The sequence below is a fragment of the Otolemur garnettii genome, unplaced genomic scaffold, assembly GCF_000181295.1.
Source record: "Otolemur garnettii isolate 467f Iridium unplaced genomic scaffold, OtoGar3 scaffold00008, whole genome shotgun sequence".
Lineage (NCBI taxonomy): Eukaryota > Metazoa > Chordata > Mammalia > Primates > Galagidae > Otolemur > Otolemur garnettii.
The window spans coordinates 38,753,136-38,772,644 of NW_003852403.1; the positions used below are offsets into that span (position 1 = coordinate 38,753,136).

Genomic DNA, 19,509 nt, shown 5'->3' on the forward strand with positions numbered 1-19,509 from the left:
TTTGGTGGGCCCGGGCTGGATTCGAACTCACCACCTTAGGTGTATATGGCTGGCACCTTAGCCACTTGAGCCACAGCCACCGAGCCAACTGCCTGTATTCTAAACCAAACAGAAATTGGCCGTTTAACCTGAACGAATAGGCAGAAACCTAGTTAGTCAACTGTGTAGGAGTATACATTTTAATACTAGAATATATTGTAGAAAATGGCAAAATAAATTGCTTAGTATAAATAATAGAACACCGTTAGCAATCAGAACGTCTTTTTGCAAAGTATATGAAAATTTTATTTATACTTTTTCATACCAACCCTATCAGCTTGCCTCATTTATACAAAGAAGTAGTGAACAAGAAATGAAATCCCTGTGTGCAGCCACCAGCGAGGCAGAACGTGCTGGCAGTTCTCTTGTGGGTGTCACAGCTGCAGCACTGAAGATTAGAACGGCCTGTGCTTTCTCTGGCCTCAACCTGCCCGGGAGCCCCAATCAGAGTGAAGTAAAGCCATTCCTACCTGTTTGGGTGTGCTACACAGAATTCATATTTTATAGCCATTTTAATAGTCACGGGAGAACAAAAATAGACTCTTTGTGTGAGCAAGTGAAAGCAGCTGGGGCCAGCTGGATCAGGGCTGGGACTCAGGTCTCTGTCCTCTTCTGGGGCACTTGTTTCTACGTCATGTTTTCAGCACAATGCTCAGGAAAACAAATGGACGGTTACATACTCATGTATATTTTATAAATTAATGACTTCATATTAAATAGTTTTTATAACAATTACGTATGCCCACTACAGAAAATCAAACAATAGGGACAATTTCAGAGAAAAATATCTTTAAAAAAATCATTTTAAATCCTCCCACCTAGAAATATTAAAGAGGTGTTTCATTAACATTTGATGAACTTCCTTGCAGTCACCCTGTGAATCCACACAGGCAGCATGGAGAGAAATAATTTTTGAAAAATGAGATTACACTACCCAACCCATTTGTGTAAGTCAGAGTTATACTTTTTAATCATCATTGAAAAGTATACTATATGTTAGCGTATTCAATTCTGTGTGTTTTTGCCGTTTTATATACCCGGGAAACCACCACCACAATCAAGAAACAACATTTCTACCATCCTAAGAATGGCTCACACCCAGCCCAGCCCTAGGCAACCATGAAAATATTTTCAGTAGCTATGGATTAGTTTGCATTTTTTATAATTTATATAGATACAATCCCATAATAAGTAATCTTTTGTGCTCCCTCCTTTTATGACAAAAAATAATTTTGAGATTTTTTCCATATTGCTGTGTCTTTCAATGATTCCTTCCTTTTCACTGCTGAGCAGAATTCCACTTATCTTAAATAAAAGGTATTAAATTTAATTTTATTTAAATTTAGCAAAAGGCACATTTCTGAAATGGAGGGAATTGCAGAATACATAATGGTGTCCTTATTACAAGAGGTTTAATGAGCCCTCTAAAATGAAGGGCAAACAACTATGAAAAATTAGGAAAAACTATAGCTGAGCATTTAAATGTTTGACATCTTGAAATTAATGTGTTAACTTTACAGTATCTAATCTCCTGCTATTAAATGTGAAGCAATTTATTCATACTTTCCCATCTCCATCTGTTTTATAATCTACCTATTATCATTACCGATATTTATTAAATTTACATTTTGCTCTATAATTTCCACTACTGTTTATTCTTAATTCAACTTCCACCAAGTAAATGAATCCAATACATATCAACCCTTTGCGTTTCTATGCATATGTGACTTTTAGAATCAGTTTGTCAATTTATGGACAAACACAAACTTGTTGGTATTTTGGTTAGAACTGCACTGAGTCTACAGGTTATTTTGTGTCCTTGTGGTCTATTTACACAGAGGTCTTAGGCTTTTGAAGATTACTCATCTTTGAATGGAGCCCCTGTCTGCTGAAGAATACTGTGGGGGTAGAGCAGGAATGAGCTGGGGAAATCTGTTTCCAATTTGTTGTCTCCAATGCTCTACTCACTTTATCTCTTTTGTCTGGGGACACACCTCTGATTTTGCCTCCCCAGGCTCTCTGTATTGGGATCGGGCCATTGCTGTCTGCCTTCCCTCCTTCAATTCTCATGGCCTTCTCTTCTGCCCAGGAGACTGAGAAGCTGGAGTTAATACAAATGCACATCAGCATAGATTCTTCATCAGCTCTTCCTCTGCTGTTTGAGTGGCATCAAACTAAGCCTTGAGGGGATATCCTTGTTTCTCCTCTGTGCTGTTCACTTCCGGGGACCTATTGCTCTAATTAAAGGATCACTGGGTCTGGTTTTAGTTACTAAACAAACTAAAAAAAAAAGAAAAAACAAACCAATTGAGAGTGCATGTGTATGTTTAAGCCCCACTTTGTTCCAAAAAAGATTTAATGGAGCTTCCAAAAATACATGTAACATTAAAGAAAAATAAAATGAGGGCTAATGGAGAAATAAGAAAAATGAGATAGAGCATGTAAAAGCCATACATATCCAAAGTACATGTAATAACACATAAACATTTATCAGACATGGGCCACAAATCTAATCAATAGCTCTTTCAGTAACCAATACAGAAACAGAACTAGGATTTTAAAAATATGATTCTGTATGCATAACTTAAGAAGAAACAAATTAGAAGTTTTTTAAGAACCTCAGTTAGGAAAAAAAGAGAATATAAAAACTTAGAGTTTTGAGTTACAGGCATGGTGAATCACGACTGTAATCCTAGCACTCTGGGAGGCTGAGGTGGGAGGATTCCATGAGCTCAGAAGTTTAAGACCAGTCTAAGCAAGAGCAAGATCCAGTCTCTATTAAAAACAGAAAAATTAGCCAGGTGTTGTAGCAGGCTCATATAGTCCCAGCTACTTGGGAAGCTGAGGCAGGAAGATTGCTTGAGCCTAAGAGTTTGAGGTTGCAAGGTAGGCTGAGCCCACTGCAAGTATGAGTGACAGAGTGAGGCTCTGTCTCAAAAAAAAAAAAAAAAAAGAGTTTTAAACTCAGAGATTTGTGCATGTTTTTAGATGAAAGTAAAAATGAATGCAAAGAGAAAGACAAATAAAACTCAGAGGCTGAGCACGATGGCTCACACCTGTAATCCCAGCACTCTGGGAGGCTGAGGCGATGTATTGCCTGAGCTTACAGGTTCAAGACCAGCCAGAGCAAGAGCAAGACCCCATCTCTAAAACTAGCCAGGTGGGTGGTGGGTGCCTGTTGTACCAGCTACTCGGGAGGCTGAGGCAAGAGAATCAATTGAGCCCAGGAGTTTGAGGTTGTTATGAGCTGTGATGCCATGGCATTCCTCCAATGGTGACAAAGTGAAACTGTGTCTCAAAAATAATAATAATAATAAATAAAATTCAAGTATGTCAAACCATATATAATGGAAGCAGTATGGAAAACTTGAATATAAACTCTTTTTCTTAATTATTTTGATTTTCCATTTTGTAAAGTAAAAGAACTTTTGATCATCTGTCAATTTCAATACAGCTGTTTTATTATTTTGGATAGGAAAAATGTATGACAAATTGAGTACAATAGTATTAGTCAGATTTATTTCTCTATATCTCTTTTTATATAGCTTTTTCTTTCACATGCATATGTGCTATCAAATAGCAACAGATGTCAAGGTTGACAAATTAACATGCACTAAAATAACTGGTGTGTGATAAATATTGATTTATACAGTTTGACACTTGGTATATACCAGGAAGTATCTGTCCTAAGAGGTATTTCCTTGAATTCAGCAGTGTGTTTGGAGCTTTAAAAAATGATTTCATGTGCTATAACCATGAATTCATCTAAAAGTTGAAGGCAATCTCAGATATTACCAGCTCCCTCCTTACATTTTTTCTTTGTATAGCAATTAAGCTTGGCTTTGTTTTAAATATTATTGAGTCCGCAAAGAATACGTCCAAATTGCATTTAATACATGTTACTTTGGGAACATAGCGATGTTCATTCAGTGAGTAAAGAAAGGCAATGATTCTTTGATGTCAGTATGCCACTGGATCCCTACCAGCAGAAAGGGAAGGCCATTGTACCGAAGTCAGAGGCAGGTTAAGCGGGATTAAAATGACACATGTCCCACTTAACTTTTCTCCTCCCTGGCCAATCCTGACCAGATGGGAAATAACTTGTATCTAGAAGATTTGGTTCAGGGATTCTGGATCGATACCAACAGGCTTCTGCAAAATGTCCTAAGAAATTCATTTAGATCCAGATCACCTTTATTTTTGTTTATTGTTATTCGGAGTGCTCAACAGCTATTGCTTCATTCTATCAATTAAAAAAGGTTAACTTTAGTTGCTATGATGAACTCAGTATTTTAACAAAATGGATCATTTTGTTTTCTTACTTACATGTGCTTTATAAAGTGCCATTTTTCTTGTCCTAGAGGATGTTATAAAAAGACAACTTAAGTGAAGGTTCATATAAGGTGTGGTAGGGTGTCTAAAACTTGAGTTCTTTTCCAATTATTGATTTCTAGGATTTTAATCTCCTGAAATGAACTCTCCTGAGAGTTACATTTGGTCTTAGGTTTGCCTTTCTATTTTAACCTGCAGCCAGCCTCAAACTTTACATAACAATAATAATGAACATAACAATAAATTTTATAGCAATTTGCAATTTTTAAATGCATTCCCAGCTATTATTTTATCTGAGTCAACACTCCACAAATATCTTTTGAACATAGACCAAGTGTTAGGTAGTTAGGCAGGGCAGCTGTTATCATCCCCATTTGAGAAAACAAAGTTGGTCATTATGACAGTTTTGAGATACACAAAAATCAAGAAATGTAAAATCCATGAATGTAAAAGAACAAATGATGCCCTCCCAGCAACATGGATAAGCTAAGCAAGGTGAAACTGACACAGGTGAATCAGAAAGGACTCTGCCAACTGTGTTTCTTACGTGTCTAGGATTGTCTAACTACCAAAGTGGGGAAGCCAGGAACTGAACATGAGTTCCTTGCTGAGAGGCAGTGCTGTGCAGAGATTCAGAGCACAGAATCTGCAGCTGTGCTGCATTTGTTTAGATACCAGCTGCATCACGCGCTAGCTGTTTGACTTTGAGCAAGTTATTTAACCTCTCTGTGCTATGGTTTGTTGTGAGGAGATTCTCAGTCCAGTATTCTTTTCTACATTACTTTCTCTTTGTCTCTATCTAGGTTAATGGGCTATCTCCTCTTTCTTTCTAGGGAAATTTTTCTGCATTTTATAAGGCCAAATGCATTTAATTTCATTTGGCAAAACTAAATATGAATATCTGTCCTTTGGCCAGTATTACTAAAAAGGTCTGCTTGGGGTATTGAGGCTTTAAAAAAGCAGCCCTACCTTGATACCCTTGTTTTCTAGAACACTATGAAATGAAGCTGATTCATATGTGAAGAGATTAATGAGGTACTCTTTGAAGAAAGGTCTAATTAAGTCTTTGTAAAATATAATTGCAAGAAAACATTTTCAATTGCAAGAAAAGGATTTCATTACCTTTTCCTACATTTATGGATACTAGGATAACTTGTACTTTCTGAAAGACTAAGAGTTTCCTATCACTCTAAGAATGACGTGGTAGATAATATCACTTGTCTAACAATTGGACATCTCCCACAAAGTCTTTATTAAAACTCTTTAATTCATAAAAGCGATTTTTAAATCTATTGCTATGTTTTAATAGTCCTGGAAGAAAACACTTATTTACTCCCCAAAACTTAACCATTGATTACATAAATATTTGCCAATGGTATCTATTTCTATAGTTTTAATTAAATTATTTTACTCAAAGTATAGTAGAGGGGTGCAATTAGTGCACATGACAAAAACTGAAAGCAGGCTTGGTGCCTGTGGCTCAAGTGGCTAAGGTGCCAGCCACATACACCTAAGGTGGCAGGTTCGAATCCAGCCCAGGCCGCCAAAACAACAATGACAGCTGCAACCGAAAAATAGCCAGGCATTGTGGTGGGCACCTGTGGTCCCAGCTACTTGGGAGGCTGAGGCAGGAGACTCACTTGAGCCCAGGAGTTGGAGGTTGCTGTGAGCTGTGATGCTACAGCACTCTACCCAGGAAGACAGCTTGAGGCTCTGTCTCAAAGAAAAAAAAAACTGACCTAAGGACTGAGAGCCACAAAATTCACTCAAATACAAGATCTTTAATATAGATTTTGTAGAACTGTGAAAATAACTGCTTCTAAATTATACTGCAGAAAGGTAAAGAACTAATATAAAAAAAAAAAAAACAACTGAAAGCAAGAAAAAAGTGTTGGAGGACCTAGATTTTCTTCTTGTTAAGCATAGTTTGTTTTGTTCAACCAAAGTATAAAATAGTGATTGTTCCCTATTGTGAATTTTCATCTTACAGAGTTTAAACATCTTTCAGAACCTAAATAAGCGGCAGTTTGAAACAGTTATTCATTTGTTTGAGGTTGCGATAATAGCAACTGACCTGGCTTTATATTTCAAGTAAGTATATCACTCCACACAACAGAGTGCCTGTCTTATACTCTGCCTGCATAGATTGCCTGTAGTTACAATCTGCATTAAAGTTGAATGGAATTTATTCACACATGTGCGTGCGCACCTGCCAGCATCCATCCACTCTTTTGGATTATTAGTTAATACCCTCAAGATACATGCCTGACAGTGAATTTACTAGACATCTTGAATTATAGTTTTTAAGTGTAAACTCCTAATGTTAAGCAGTTTATTATGTAAAGAAGGTTGATTTGAAGAATAGGCAGTCAAGTTTGTGCATTGCCAGAAAAGTTACCAAGAGACCTCACAAGGTAGGTCTTTGTCCTGGTGAATTCATCATGGTGCAGAATCTGTTTGCAGCTCAGAAATTTGATCCCATCAGAGTAGCTGATCAGTTTTGATGATCCTGACAGACATTACCCAGACTTATGGACTGAAGTTATCGTAGTAGAATGACAGCCTATTTACAATAGTAATATTGCCATGGAGACCAGATACTCTTGAGAATCTTCATGTTTTCTTTTGTAAGTGAGTCACAAAGTTGTTTGGTAAAAATAAACTAGTTACAGGATCAACTTGGGTTGTCAAATTATCCCTTTCTGATTCTTCTTAGTTAAAAATTTAATTATCAAATAGTTCAAATCTGAAGACAAATACTTAGAATAATAATCAATATCCAAATATCCATAGCCAAGATTTAACACATGCTAAATTTTGCCACATTTGCCTCAGATTTTGTTTTTTAAGGAGAAAAATATTAGCCATGCAATCAAGGCATCCCACCCCTTCTCTGCCATGAAAATCCTTTCCCTTTGCCCTTAAAAGATCCACATATGATGTTCATATGTATTCATGTTTTCCATCTGTGTTTTTATATGGTAAAGCGTGTTCTAAAATTTTCCATAAATGGCATCATACCATCTGTACATACCTTCCTACAACTTGTTTTATTCATGCAGCATTGGTTTAAAGATTTATCATTGATGATAAATGGCATTCTAATCATGTTTCTTAGCTAAAGAATATATGTACATATATATATATGTATATCTAACTTACCTATTCCTCTATTCATGAATGTTTAGTTCATTTCTAATTTTTCATCATTGCCTGCAATGCGACATTGTGTGCCCTTGTAATAGATGAGAATTTCTGTAATGTATGATGGAAATACCGTAGTGTTTACATGTCTTTAATTTTATGCTGTATGTTTTGGGTTCTAATTTTTTGTTAGTTTTATGTGTTGTTATATCTTATCACAGCCTCTGTTTATGTATGGTCCCTTTTCTCAAATGTATTATGACTTTGGTCTTAATGTATTTACATTTTGTTCCCCACCCCCTGACCCCTGCCATGGTTTGTGCTTTTTCCATCTTCAGCCCTTCCTATGCTAAAATTCCATAGCCACTCTCTGTTCTCATTAGCAGCCCTGTAGACTCTGCAATGTGGACATCTCCATGCAAAGTGGGAACATGAAATCTGAGAAGCATGTATTTATACTTTTCCTCTGCTTTTGTACGCTTGAAATTGTTGCACCTCTGTATCTTTTCTAGGAAGAGAACCATGTTTCAAAAAATTGTTGATGCCTGTGAACAAATGGAAACTGAAGAGCAGGCCATCAAATATGTAACCATCGATCCAACCAAAAAAGAGATCATCATGTAGGTAGTCAAAACTTTCTTTCTTTCTTGGCAAAAGCAACTTATTTTGTCTTTCTTTCTGTTTTAAAAATATTTGTTTCCTTCCTAAGGGCAATGATGATGACTGCATGTGACTTGTCCGCTATAACCAAGCCCTGGGAAGTACAAAGTCAGGCGAGTCCACTTCTGTTTTCTTTTCTGTCACCCTTTCAGGTGCTGTCTAGGTCCCATGTAGAGTCCAGGTAAAGATCCCTGGCAACCTCAGAATTCGATTCTGACAAATCACAAACATCAGTGAGACAACAGGTCCCTTGATTAGGCCCCCTGTTCAAGAGACTTCTCTTGAATAAAGAAAACAGAAGAAACTTTGAAACAGAAAATGGATTCTTAAGGATTTCTTATCATTGAACAGGCTGTAAAAATAATTATATAATATTATTCAATCAATGTCTGAGTTTTTAAATAGAGAATATTAGTTAGAGAGAGATCCAGGTAAATCATTGCTGTTTTCCTCTAAGCAAGTGTGGTTTGGGTCCTGCAGTCTCTCCTTCAGTGTGTTGTCAGTCCTAAGAAAGGGCTGACAGTGAGTTCATGTTGAAGGTTGCCTTCCACGGACATTCTCACCCACCATGGGGAGTAAGAGTAGGAAGGCAGTAGTTTACCACTTGCTTTTTTACTAACTGGGTGAAAGACCCTTCTCCTTTTCCTTCAATAACTTCTAGAGATCAGGGCAGAGCTGGACAGGCCCTTGTCCCTGTAGGAAGGAGGCAAGAGGGGAAAGCACATCTGGCAGCACCTCCTCCATGGGGGGCTCTCTGTTGCAGCCCCACATGGTTCTCATGGTGATAAGCATCATTCTTTACAACCTTCTCAATCTCCCTTGATCTACCTAGAAGTAGGGGGTCAGGAATCAAATAAATCTAATTTTATAAGCAAAAAAAAAAAAGGAAGAAAAATAACTTCTAGAGAAAACCCTAAGCAAAAGAGGTCAGAATTAAGAGGGTTCAACCAGAAATGTGCACTGTGTCTATAAAGATATAATAATTGGAACCCATTGTAGGGGAGGAAAAATATTTCTTCCTCATCTATCCTGGGTTCATGGCTGAGATAGATTACCAAAAAAAAAAAAAGCATATAGTTTATCTAAATTCTATGTGACATGGGAGCCTTTGAAAGGAAATGAAGACTGTAGGGAATAAACTTGTGTACTTTTATGCTGGGTTTGATGAAGAAGTGGATATTCATGGAGAAAGAGAATTGAACAAAGAGGGCATGATCTAGTAGCAACATACTAGGAGGATGTGACAAGGCCTGTTCGTTCAGATTCTCCTTTCCTTTGGGTATAGAGAGGACACATCTGAGTGAGGGTCTTACGGTCAGTGCCAGGGAAAAAAGGTTGGGGGAAAACTGAGAGTGACCGTCCTGCTTCTGTAGTTTTCTCAAATTCCTTCAGCTTAAAATACTTAGCAACGGGGGCGGGGGGGAGGTGGTGTGTGAGGGGCAGAGTGTCCTCAATTCCATCACCATCAGTCTCAAACCAAGCCCTTTCTCCCTCTCCTTCCTCTTTGACACACTGCTCTTCCTCCTATTCTTCAGTCACCCAAGCTAGAAACACGGGGTCTTGCTTGAGCTTATCTCACCCATGTCAGATGATTTCTACCACCTTCCTACTGCCTCAGTTAATCCGTTTATCCGGAATTGTTAGAACTACGGTGGCAGCTTCCTAACTGACCCTCTCTCTGAATTACTAAGAGGATTGTTTATAAACAGAGCTGTACTCAGCCACTCCATAGCTTAAAAGTCTTCTAAATTCTCCATCACTAGAGGTTTCCAAACTTTTTTTAAATTTTAAAGTCCACTTTTTTTCCTGCATAAAACTTGTGCAAAGATCACTTTATAAAAGAGAGAGAAGCAAAGCTATTTCAGCTTTGATCTCTCTTGGCCTCCACCACTAGGACCCCTGGGCACTGCAGAGGAAGCTGAGGCTCCAGGAATAGAAACCACAACCTAGGAAATCAAGTTCAAGCTTTCAGCAAAGTTTAATGGCCTGTCACTGCCTATCCTTAACTCATACTCCCAGGATCATTCCCCACTGCTTCGTCCCATGTCACCACCTTCTGTCCTAAGCTCCTACTCATGTAAGTTCTGGATAGTCAATTCTGTCTCTGCACATCATCTTCCCCTCTTCTTTACCTGGCAAACTCCTCTTTATTCTTGATGACACAGCATCAATGTTACCTCCCTCCTTCATGAGACTTTACTCCCTTCTCCTTGGTCCACAGCACTTACAGTTATTACAGCACTCGCCACATTGTTTACGTGACTGTCTTCACTAGTCTGTGAGAATTTTAAAGAAAATCCTCCTCTTGATCCTCTTGGCAAATGTGGCTCATGCCAATGCAAGGCAGGTGCTCTGTAGTTTTCTCAAATTCCTAGCTCCAAGCAAGAGCTTGACAGATTGGGGGTTTTTTAATGATAAAATTAACCCTTGAATATCCTCATACTGTAGTCAAGTAAGTAATAGACTACTTTCTGCATGTGTGTAAGTACATACAGGGATGTATGCTAGATGCTAACAAGCAAGGCAGAAGAGAATTCTGGACGTGTTAGAGCTTGAAGCACTTTTAATAGAATTAAATATCTTCCCTCTTCTCTTCCTTCTTGGTGAGATGTGGTAGCAATTGCAAATAGGAGATAGAGTCTCTCAGAAAAAGTCTTGAACATTGAAGTAGAAATAAAAACTTCCCCTTTCCCCTATCATTGTAATCTGAAAATGATATCTTCTAAGAGCATATGGTTTGATGACACCTCAAACATTATAAACACTATCCTCAAAAGTCACTTGTACTAATAAAATGCAAGTTCTCTAATAATAAGTGGAGCCTTTCTCATTTGCAGGTAGCACTTCTGGTTGCAAGTGAATTTTGGGAACAAGGAGATCTGGAGAGAACAGTGCTGCAGCAACAACCTATTGTAAAGACCCTGACATAAAAATGCATTAACTGTGAAAATTATCAGTACAAATCAGTCTATTTTGTTCACTAAATCTCAGAAACCTATCTCAAAAGGATTTATTTCTCTTTCTAGCCTATGATGGACAGAAACAAAAAAGATGAACTACCTAAACTTCAAGTTGGATTTATTGACTTCGTTTGCACTTTTGTATATAAGGTAACTAAACAAATTATTTGAATGAAACATGCAAATATTTGAATAGGAATTTTATTTCAAACCGTAGTCAAAATAAAAATGTTACCCACATGGACAGCCATTAGAGCCATTAAAGCCACTCCAAAGTAGTCTGAGGTTTTCTCCTAATCTCATTCAGGGGTGGAATAAAAGACGAGAGAACTCAGATGTGAGCAAATTCGAAGACTGAGTTAGGCAGGAAAAACAGTACAGATCTTTTCAAAACCATGCTTCCAAGGCACTGAGTTCAGCTCAGCTAGCAGCTCTGTTGTTAATAATTCCTTATAGCTCCTCCTCCACTTATGAAAGACACTAAAAATCACCTGCATGATGTCAGTAGTTTGACCTCAACTTCTCTCTAGGAGTTCTCACGGTTTCACAAAGAAATCACACCTATGATGAACGGTCTCCAGAATAACAGGATGGAATGGAAATCTCTTGCCGATGAGTATGATGCAAAGATCAAGGCACTTGAGGAGGAGGTAAAGAAGCAGGAAGAAGGAAACATGATTGAGAAAGGTTAGATGGAATCTGGTTTTGCTCCCTACAAAGTAGCCAGAAGTCAGGCTGAGCTTAATGTCACACGACAGAGGCATAGAGAGTAAATGCAAACAACTAGTTTTCCTGGTGCAGACCAGTACTTATGATATAATAAATTGGTTAGTGGTTTTCAGTTTTTCCCCCCAAAATAAGATCTTCTGTATGACTCCAGATAGAATTGACTGGTCCAGTTGTTACAGAGTAGTGGTCTTATCCTTATCTTTAAGAACTTACCATCTGGTGGGGGAAGTTACCTTAGACATTAAACAATCACTATCAGCCAGGCACAGAGGCTCACACTATAATCCAAGCACTTTGGGAGGTCAAGGCAGAAAGATTGGTTGAAGCCAGAAGTTTGAGGACTAGCCTGGGCAAAACAGCCAGATCCCATTTCTACGAAACAAATTTTAAAAATTATCTAGGTGTAGTGGTGTACACCTGGAATCCCAGCTACTTGGAAGGCTGAGACAGAAGGATCACCTGTGCCCAGGAGCTTGAGGCTGCAGTGACCTGTGATTAGGCCATGGATTCCGGCCTGGGTAACAGAGTGAGACCTTGTCTCAAAATAATTAACTAATCAATACACAGGTGATGGTCTAACTGTGAACTTCAGAGAAAGCACAGGTGTGTATGTAGGGCACATGCTTTGTCTTTAGGGAGTAAGCTTTGGCTAACCACAGAAAGGAGAAAGGGAATAAAGGAAAGAACAGAATATGCACAACGGCTTGAGGTGCAAATAAGCTTGGTACAACTGAAGCTGGTGTAGGTGGCGTCTAGAGAGTGAGGAGGGCAAATTACCAGATGAGGCTGGTAGTGCAGGCTGCTGCCAGATAGCGCATTGCCTTGTAGGCTGAGCTTACGGATTTCAGGCTTTCAAAGTCTCTAGGAGGCTTTACATGGGAAAAGTGCTAAGATCAATTTGTATTTCACAAAGACAAGAAAAGTGAATTTTACTGAGCCAATGAAAGGCAAAAGGCATTGCTTAGTACTATTAAATTTAACCTTTATCTCAATTTTACAATGAAGAGAATATTGAGTCCTTTACTTGGCTCTTGCCATTTTCTTTGACTATCCAGTATACCGGATTTGAATCAACACTTTATTTGCATAAGAGTTTACTTCTCAACTTTTTTCCTTCTATATGGACTACAAATATTTTATATTTCCAGAAATCAAGCATTGTGCATCAAGTTCAGATTCCCAGATTGCATAGTTTCAGAAACTAAGATGTTAACTTGGCTAACCATTTTTCAGATGCTATTTTTTAAATGGACCAATTCTGAATATGCATTCAAGTCTTAAAATGGTCAGATCTTTAGAATTTTTACTAATTTAGGCTATAAAGCTGATACTAGTATGAGAGAGAATAAAAACACTATATAGCCACTGACTTGTAATAATATTGCTTTTCTTGATTTTACTAGCTGCTGAAGATTCAGGAGGTGGTGGTGATGACAAAAAGTCCAAAACATGTTTAATGTTGTAATGCAATCTAACTGGTCTAAATTTCAAATATTATTTTACTTTTGAAGACAAAACAGAAAACATTCAAAAGAACTTCAGCAGATTTCATTGAGCAAGCCATCAAGTACAGTAAGAGGATCTTCAGGAAAACCACCCTGTGACTATCAAGAAAATATATACTGGCCCAGCGCCTGTGGCTCAAGTGGCTAAGGTGCCAGCCACATACACCTAAGGTGGTGGGTTCGAATCCAGCCCGGGCCCGCCAAACAACAATGATGGCTGTAACCAAAAAAAAAAAAAAAAAAAAATAGCCAGCTGTTGTGGCGGGCGCCTGTGGTCCCAGCTACTTGAGAGGCGGAGGCAGGAGACTCACTTGAGCCCAGGAGTTGGAGGTTGCTGTGAGCTGTGATGCCACAGCACTCTACCCAGGGGGACAGCTTGAGGCTCTGTCTCAAAAAAAAAAAAAAAAGAAAAGAAAATATATATTGCTAGCCTGAAACCATGAGGGCAAAATAAAGTTCAACTAAAGTGCAAAATAAGATAAAAATAGGTACATTTGGGTGCCAATTTAAATTAAAGAATGTGCAATCCTGAAACTAGTCACAAAACTCTTTTTTTAAAGTTATTAATTGCTTGTATTTGTTAAGGCTGACAAAACAAAGTACCACAGACTGGGTGGCTTAACTACAAATTTCTAACACTTTTGGAGGCTAGTAGTTCAAGGTGAGGAGTTGGCATGGTTGGTCTCTAGAGAGGCCCCTCTACTTAGTGTGCAGACAGGCATGTTCTCCCTGGGTCTTCGCTCTGTGTGGATCTGTGTCCTAATATTCCCTCATAAGGACACCAGTATTGTATTAGGGCTTGCCCATGTGGTCTCATTTAAATCTTAATTATATCTTCAATGGCTTTATCTCCAAATACTGCCATATTTGGGGATTAGGACTTCAATACATGAATTGGTAGGGTAGGTGTGAATGTGCACACAATTCAGCCCCTAACATTTATAATTGTTATTTCAACTCACTTCCTGAATTAAAAATCTCTCATCAACATGCCTTAATGTAAAAGTAAACACAATATAAAAAAAGGGAAAAGGATATCAAATGTTACTCAATTAGACATGCTTATCTTTTTCTTCTACTTTTTAACCCTTGACAATGGATTGATGAAACACACCCTATTTTTTTGGCAGTTTATTAAAACAATGTCTTTGTCCTGTGCTCCCCCTTCAGAGTCTGAAATCAATTACTTTATGTGTAAGTACAAATATTTTAATATTTAAATATTTTAATTTTTAATGCTCAGAATTATTCTTCTCATTGAAAGAATTATCAGTTCATAAGATACTAACTGGATAACCCTAATGCAAGTTAGATTAGCTAATAAATATTGTACATTATTAAGAAAGGATATGATTTGACTATATAAGAGCTTCATTATCCAAAGCTGTTTGAAATGACTTCAACTGAGATTACTTTTTCAAAATGATTAATAGACCTATCTACCAAGCATTCTAAATACTGAATTGTCAAAAGAATCTAAGGACCAATTAACTATTTTTACTACATGTCTGTCTGGCATCAGAGAAATCTAAGATTCTTTCCTCTACTTATTTATAATTATGAACAAATTCAGAAAACAAGTAACAGTCATACCATATACTAATACTTACCACAGGTTCTTTTGTCAAAAGAGATCTAAATTGTAATGAATTTAATCAAAGATCTATGAACTTCAAATATGTTTTACAATAAACTTTAAGCAGCCAAGATATAAATTACTATTTGTTATATTTTTACAAGTGAGGTACTCAGAATCATAAGACTGCTTCTGTTACATTAGAATGTAAAGTTCGTAAGGAAGGATTTTTGCCTAGTTTGTTTTGTTCACTGTTTTATCTTGGCATTTAGAGTAGTGGTTGGCACAATATAGACACTCAGTAAATATGAATGAATGACATTCTGAATAAATGTTAGCACAACTAGGTAAAATGAGTAATGACTGGGTGTCTCATATAACTATTCAAATGAGTATTGCTTATTAAAGTTATTATCTTGGGTAAGTGATGTGTGCACTATCTCGTTTCCATTGCTCAAAATAATTTTCAAACTCCACTTCTAGGATCACTATTAATTTTGGTCCTTAAAACATCAGACCCTTGAACAACTTCCCCTCTTGGAAATTGAACTGAGGGTAGAGATGTCCCACCACCGAAAGTCTGCCAAATATGTAAACTTTGCCTAAGAGCCAAGTATGAGAATCAAAACTTCAAACCCCCCAGACCAATGGTCTGCTAACCACTACTGACTGCACTATTGCAAAGTCTGAGATAGATATGTAGGAGAATTAATTTTTAAACTCACCATCTTAGAGGCCTTTTCAAAAGCTCTTTAAAATTATGACCCCCAATTATCTGCCATTGTGTATGAATAGATTAAGTGTTATGATCTTATATAATGATTAAAATTAATGCACAAGGTTGATGTCACAGAACATACTTGCAATCTATTTTTAAAGAGTCTTTAGTGCTGGACAGATCCTTCAAGCAGAAACTACACAAAGAAATAATGGACTTAAACAAGGCCCTATAACAAAGGGACTTAACAGACATTTATAGAACATTTTATCCTGACAAAACTGAATATACATTTTTCTCAGCAACCTACAGATCATCTTCTAAAATTGATCATCTCTTAGGTCACAAGGCTAACCTTAATAAATTCAAAAGAACAGAAATTATCCCCTGTATCTTCTCAGACCATCATGGGATAAAGGATGAATTCAATGGCAACAGAAATCTTCATACTCAAATAAAATCATGGAAACTAAATAACCTTAAGCTGAATGATAGCTGGGTCATAGACAAGATCAAGAAAGAGATCATTAGATTTCTAGGACACAATGATAATGAAGACACAAACTATCAAAACCTGTGGGATACTGCAAAGGCAGTCTTAGAGGGAAATTTATAGCATTAGATGCCTTCATCAAGAAAACAGAAAGAGAGCAAGTCAGCAACCTAATGAGCCATCTCAAGCAACTGGAAAAGGAAAAACAAGCTACTCCTAAAGCCAGCAGAAGAAAAGAAATAATCAAAAGTAGAGCAGAAATAAATGAAACTGAAAACAAAAGAATTATTCAGAAGACCAGCAAAACAAAAAGTTGGTTCTTTGAAAAGATTAATAAAATTGATAAACCCTTGACTAGACCAACCAGAAACAGAAAAACAAGATCTCTAATAACTACAATCAGAAATGATAAAGGGGAAATAACAATAGATGCCACAGAAATACAAAAGATTCTCAACAATTACTACAAAAAACTCCATGCCCAGACATATAAAAATGTAGAGGAGATGGACAGGTATCTAGAAGCACAATACCTTCCAAAACTCAACCAGAAAAATTTAGAAATCTTGAATAGACCAATATTAAGTACTGAAATAGCATTAATTATACCAAATCTCCCAAAAAAGAAAAGCCCTGGACCAGATGGTTTCGTACCAGAATTCTGTCAAACCTTCAAAGAGGAACTAGTTTCTATAATGCATAAACTTTTCTAAAATACAGAGAAAGAGGGAATCCTTCCCAACACATTCTATGAAGCAAATATTACCCTGAACCCCAAATCAGGAAAAAGAAAACTATAGACCACTATCATTAATGTGTAAAATATTCAACAAGATATTAGCAAACAAAATACAACAACACATTAAAAAGGTTATACACCATGACAAGTGGGTTTTATCCCAGAGATACAAGGTTGGTTCAACATATGCAAATTTATAAACATAATACACCACATAAGCAGAATCAAAAACAAAGACCATATGATTCTTTCAACTGATGCAGAAAAGGCTTCTGCCAATATCTAGCATCCTTTCATGATAAAAACACTCCAGAAAATAGGCTTAGAAGGAACATTCATTCCTTAAGCTGATAGAGCAGTGGTTCTGAACCTTCCTAATGCCATGACCCTTTAATACAGTTCCTCATGTTGTGGTGACCCCCAGCCATAAAATTATTTTCATTGCTACTTCATAACTGTAATTTTGCTACTGTTACGAATCATAATGTAAATATCTGATATGCAGGTATCTGTATTTAGGTGATCCCTGTGTAAGGGTTGTTTGACCCCCAAAGGGGTCACAACCCATAGGTTGAGACTGCTGTAATAAAGGCTATCTACAGCAAACCCACAGCCAATATCATATTGAATAGAGTAAAACTGAAAGCATTCTCACTCAAATCTGGAACCAGACAAAGACGCCCACAGTCTTCACTGCTATTTAACATAGTATTGGCAGTCCTAGCCATCGCAATCAGGCAAGACAAGGAGATAAAAGGAATCCAAATGGAGGCAGAGGAGGTCAAATTCTCACTTTTCGCAGACGACATGATCTTATATCTGGAAAACCCCAGGGATGCAACTACAAAGCTCTTAGAAGAGACCAAGGAATACAGCAGTGTCTCAGTTTAAAAAATCAATACCCACAAATCAGTAGCCTTCATTTACGTCAACAACTGTCAAGCTGAGAACAAAATCAAAGACTCTATTCCTTTTACAATAACACTAAAGAAGATGAATACCTGGGAATATATCTAACAAAAGACATGAAATATCTCTATGAAGAGAATTATGAAATTTTGAGAAAGGAAATAGCAGAAGATGTCAATAAATGGAAGAACATCCCATGCTCATGGCTGGGAAGAAATCAACATCATTACAATGTCCATACTACCCAGAGCAATCCAAAGATTTAATGCAATCCCCATCAAAGCACTAATATTGTACTTTAAAGATATTGAAAAAACAGTACTTCAATTCATATGGAACCAGAAAAAAACCCAAAGACAAATACAGTTCTTAGAAATAAAAACAAATCTGGAGGCATCATGTTGTCAGATTTCAGGTTATATTACAAGGCTATAGTAATCAAAACAGCATGGAATAGGATAGAGAATCTAGAGATTAACCCGGCCATGTATCATCACTTAATCTTTGATAAGTCTAACAAAAACATGCAATGGGAAAAAGAATCCTTATTTAACAAATGATGCTAGAACTGGTTATCCACATACAGAAGACTGAAACTGGACCGGCACTTCTCACCACTAATAAAAATTGATTCTCACTGAATGAAAGATCTAAATTTAAGACGAGAAACAATAGGCTCGCCATCTGTAGCTCAGTGGCTAGGGCGCCCACCACATACACTGGAGCTCACAGTTCAAACCCAGTCCAGGGCTGCCAAACAACAATGACAACTACAACCAAAAAATAGCCAGGCACTGCAGTCCCAGCTACTTGGGAGGCTGAGGCAAGAGAATCACTTAAGCCCAAGAGTTTGAGGTTGCTGCGAGCTGTGATGCTACAGCACTCTACCAAGGGTGACAGCTTGAGACTCTGTCTCAAAAAAAACAAAACAAAACAAAACAAAAAAAAGGCATGAAACAATAAAAATTCTAGAGGAAAGTATGGGGAAAACGCTTGAAGATATTGGCCTGGGAAAAAACTTTCTGAGGAAGACATGCACTGGAGCTGGCAGGTTCGAGTCCAGCCTGGGCCTGCCAAACAGCAATGACAACTACAGCCAAGGAATGGCTGGGTGTTGTGGCGGGCCTGTGGTCCCGGCTGCTTGGGAGGCTGGGGCAGGACAGACGCTGGAGCCCAGGAGTTGAAGGTTGCCGTGGGCTGTGGCGCCACAGTATTCTGCCCAGGGTGAGAGCTTGAGGCTCTGTCTCAAAAAAAAAAAAAAAAGGTAAAACTCTGTCTCCAAAAAAAAAATTCATATCAAGTTATAAAAGTTTTAACAGCATAGTTAGACTAAAGAAATATGCTTTATTTAACCAACTGTTGATTTCATTCCCTGTGTTCTTTTCCTAATTTATTATTGGTACCAGAAAAATTCTTCTTTTTTTTTTTTGGCTTACACTACTCGGGACTTCAGTAAAGGAGTTCTGATGAATATTGTTCCCATGTTTTCTTTGGGATGCCTTTCTCTGCCATAGGCACTATTATCAGTGGGAATTTTCTCTATTCTGTTATCTTTGCCCATTTGACTGTCTTCAGTCTGATGACCTGGCATTTTTAAAAGTAGTATTCCTGGCTCAGCGCCTGTGGCTCAAGCAGCTAAGGCACCAGCCACATACACCTCAGGTGGCGGGTTCGAATCCCCAGCCCGGGCCCACCAAACAACAAT

The 19,509-nt window shown here is 37.6% G+C and overlaps 1 protein-coding gene across 8 annotated transcripts in view; it reads left to right on the plus strand.

Moving 5' to 3' along the window:
- The window catches only part of PDE6C (phosphodiesterase 6C), a 53,026-nt gene extending 39,443 nt beyond the window's left edge, over nt 1–13,583 (plus strand). For 7 of the 8 annotated variants that reach the window (XM_023509490.1, XM_023509491.1, XM_023509492.1 and 4 more), the window contains 7 exons: nt 6,362–6,462; nt 8,028–8,135; nt 8,225–8,288; nt 11,013–11,087; nt 11,202–11,285; nt 11,666–11,822; nt 13,268–13,583. In XM_023509490.1, coding sequence (XP_023365258.1) covers nt 6,362–6,462; nt 8,028–8,135; nt 8,225–8,288; nt 11,013–11,087; nt 11,202–11,285; nt 11,666–11,822; nt 13,268–13,329 — 651 coding nt within the window. In that variant the 3' untranslated portion in view covers nt 13,330–13,583. The remainder of the gene's footprint in view (nt 1–6,361; nt 6,463–8,027; nt 8,136–8,224; nt 8,289–11,012; nt 11,088–11,201; nt 11,286–11,665; nt 11,823–13,267) is intronic. The other variant, XM_023509495.1, reaches the window with a different exon arrangement.
- The last annotated feature ends 5,926 nt before the right edge of the window (nt 13,584–19,509 follow it).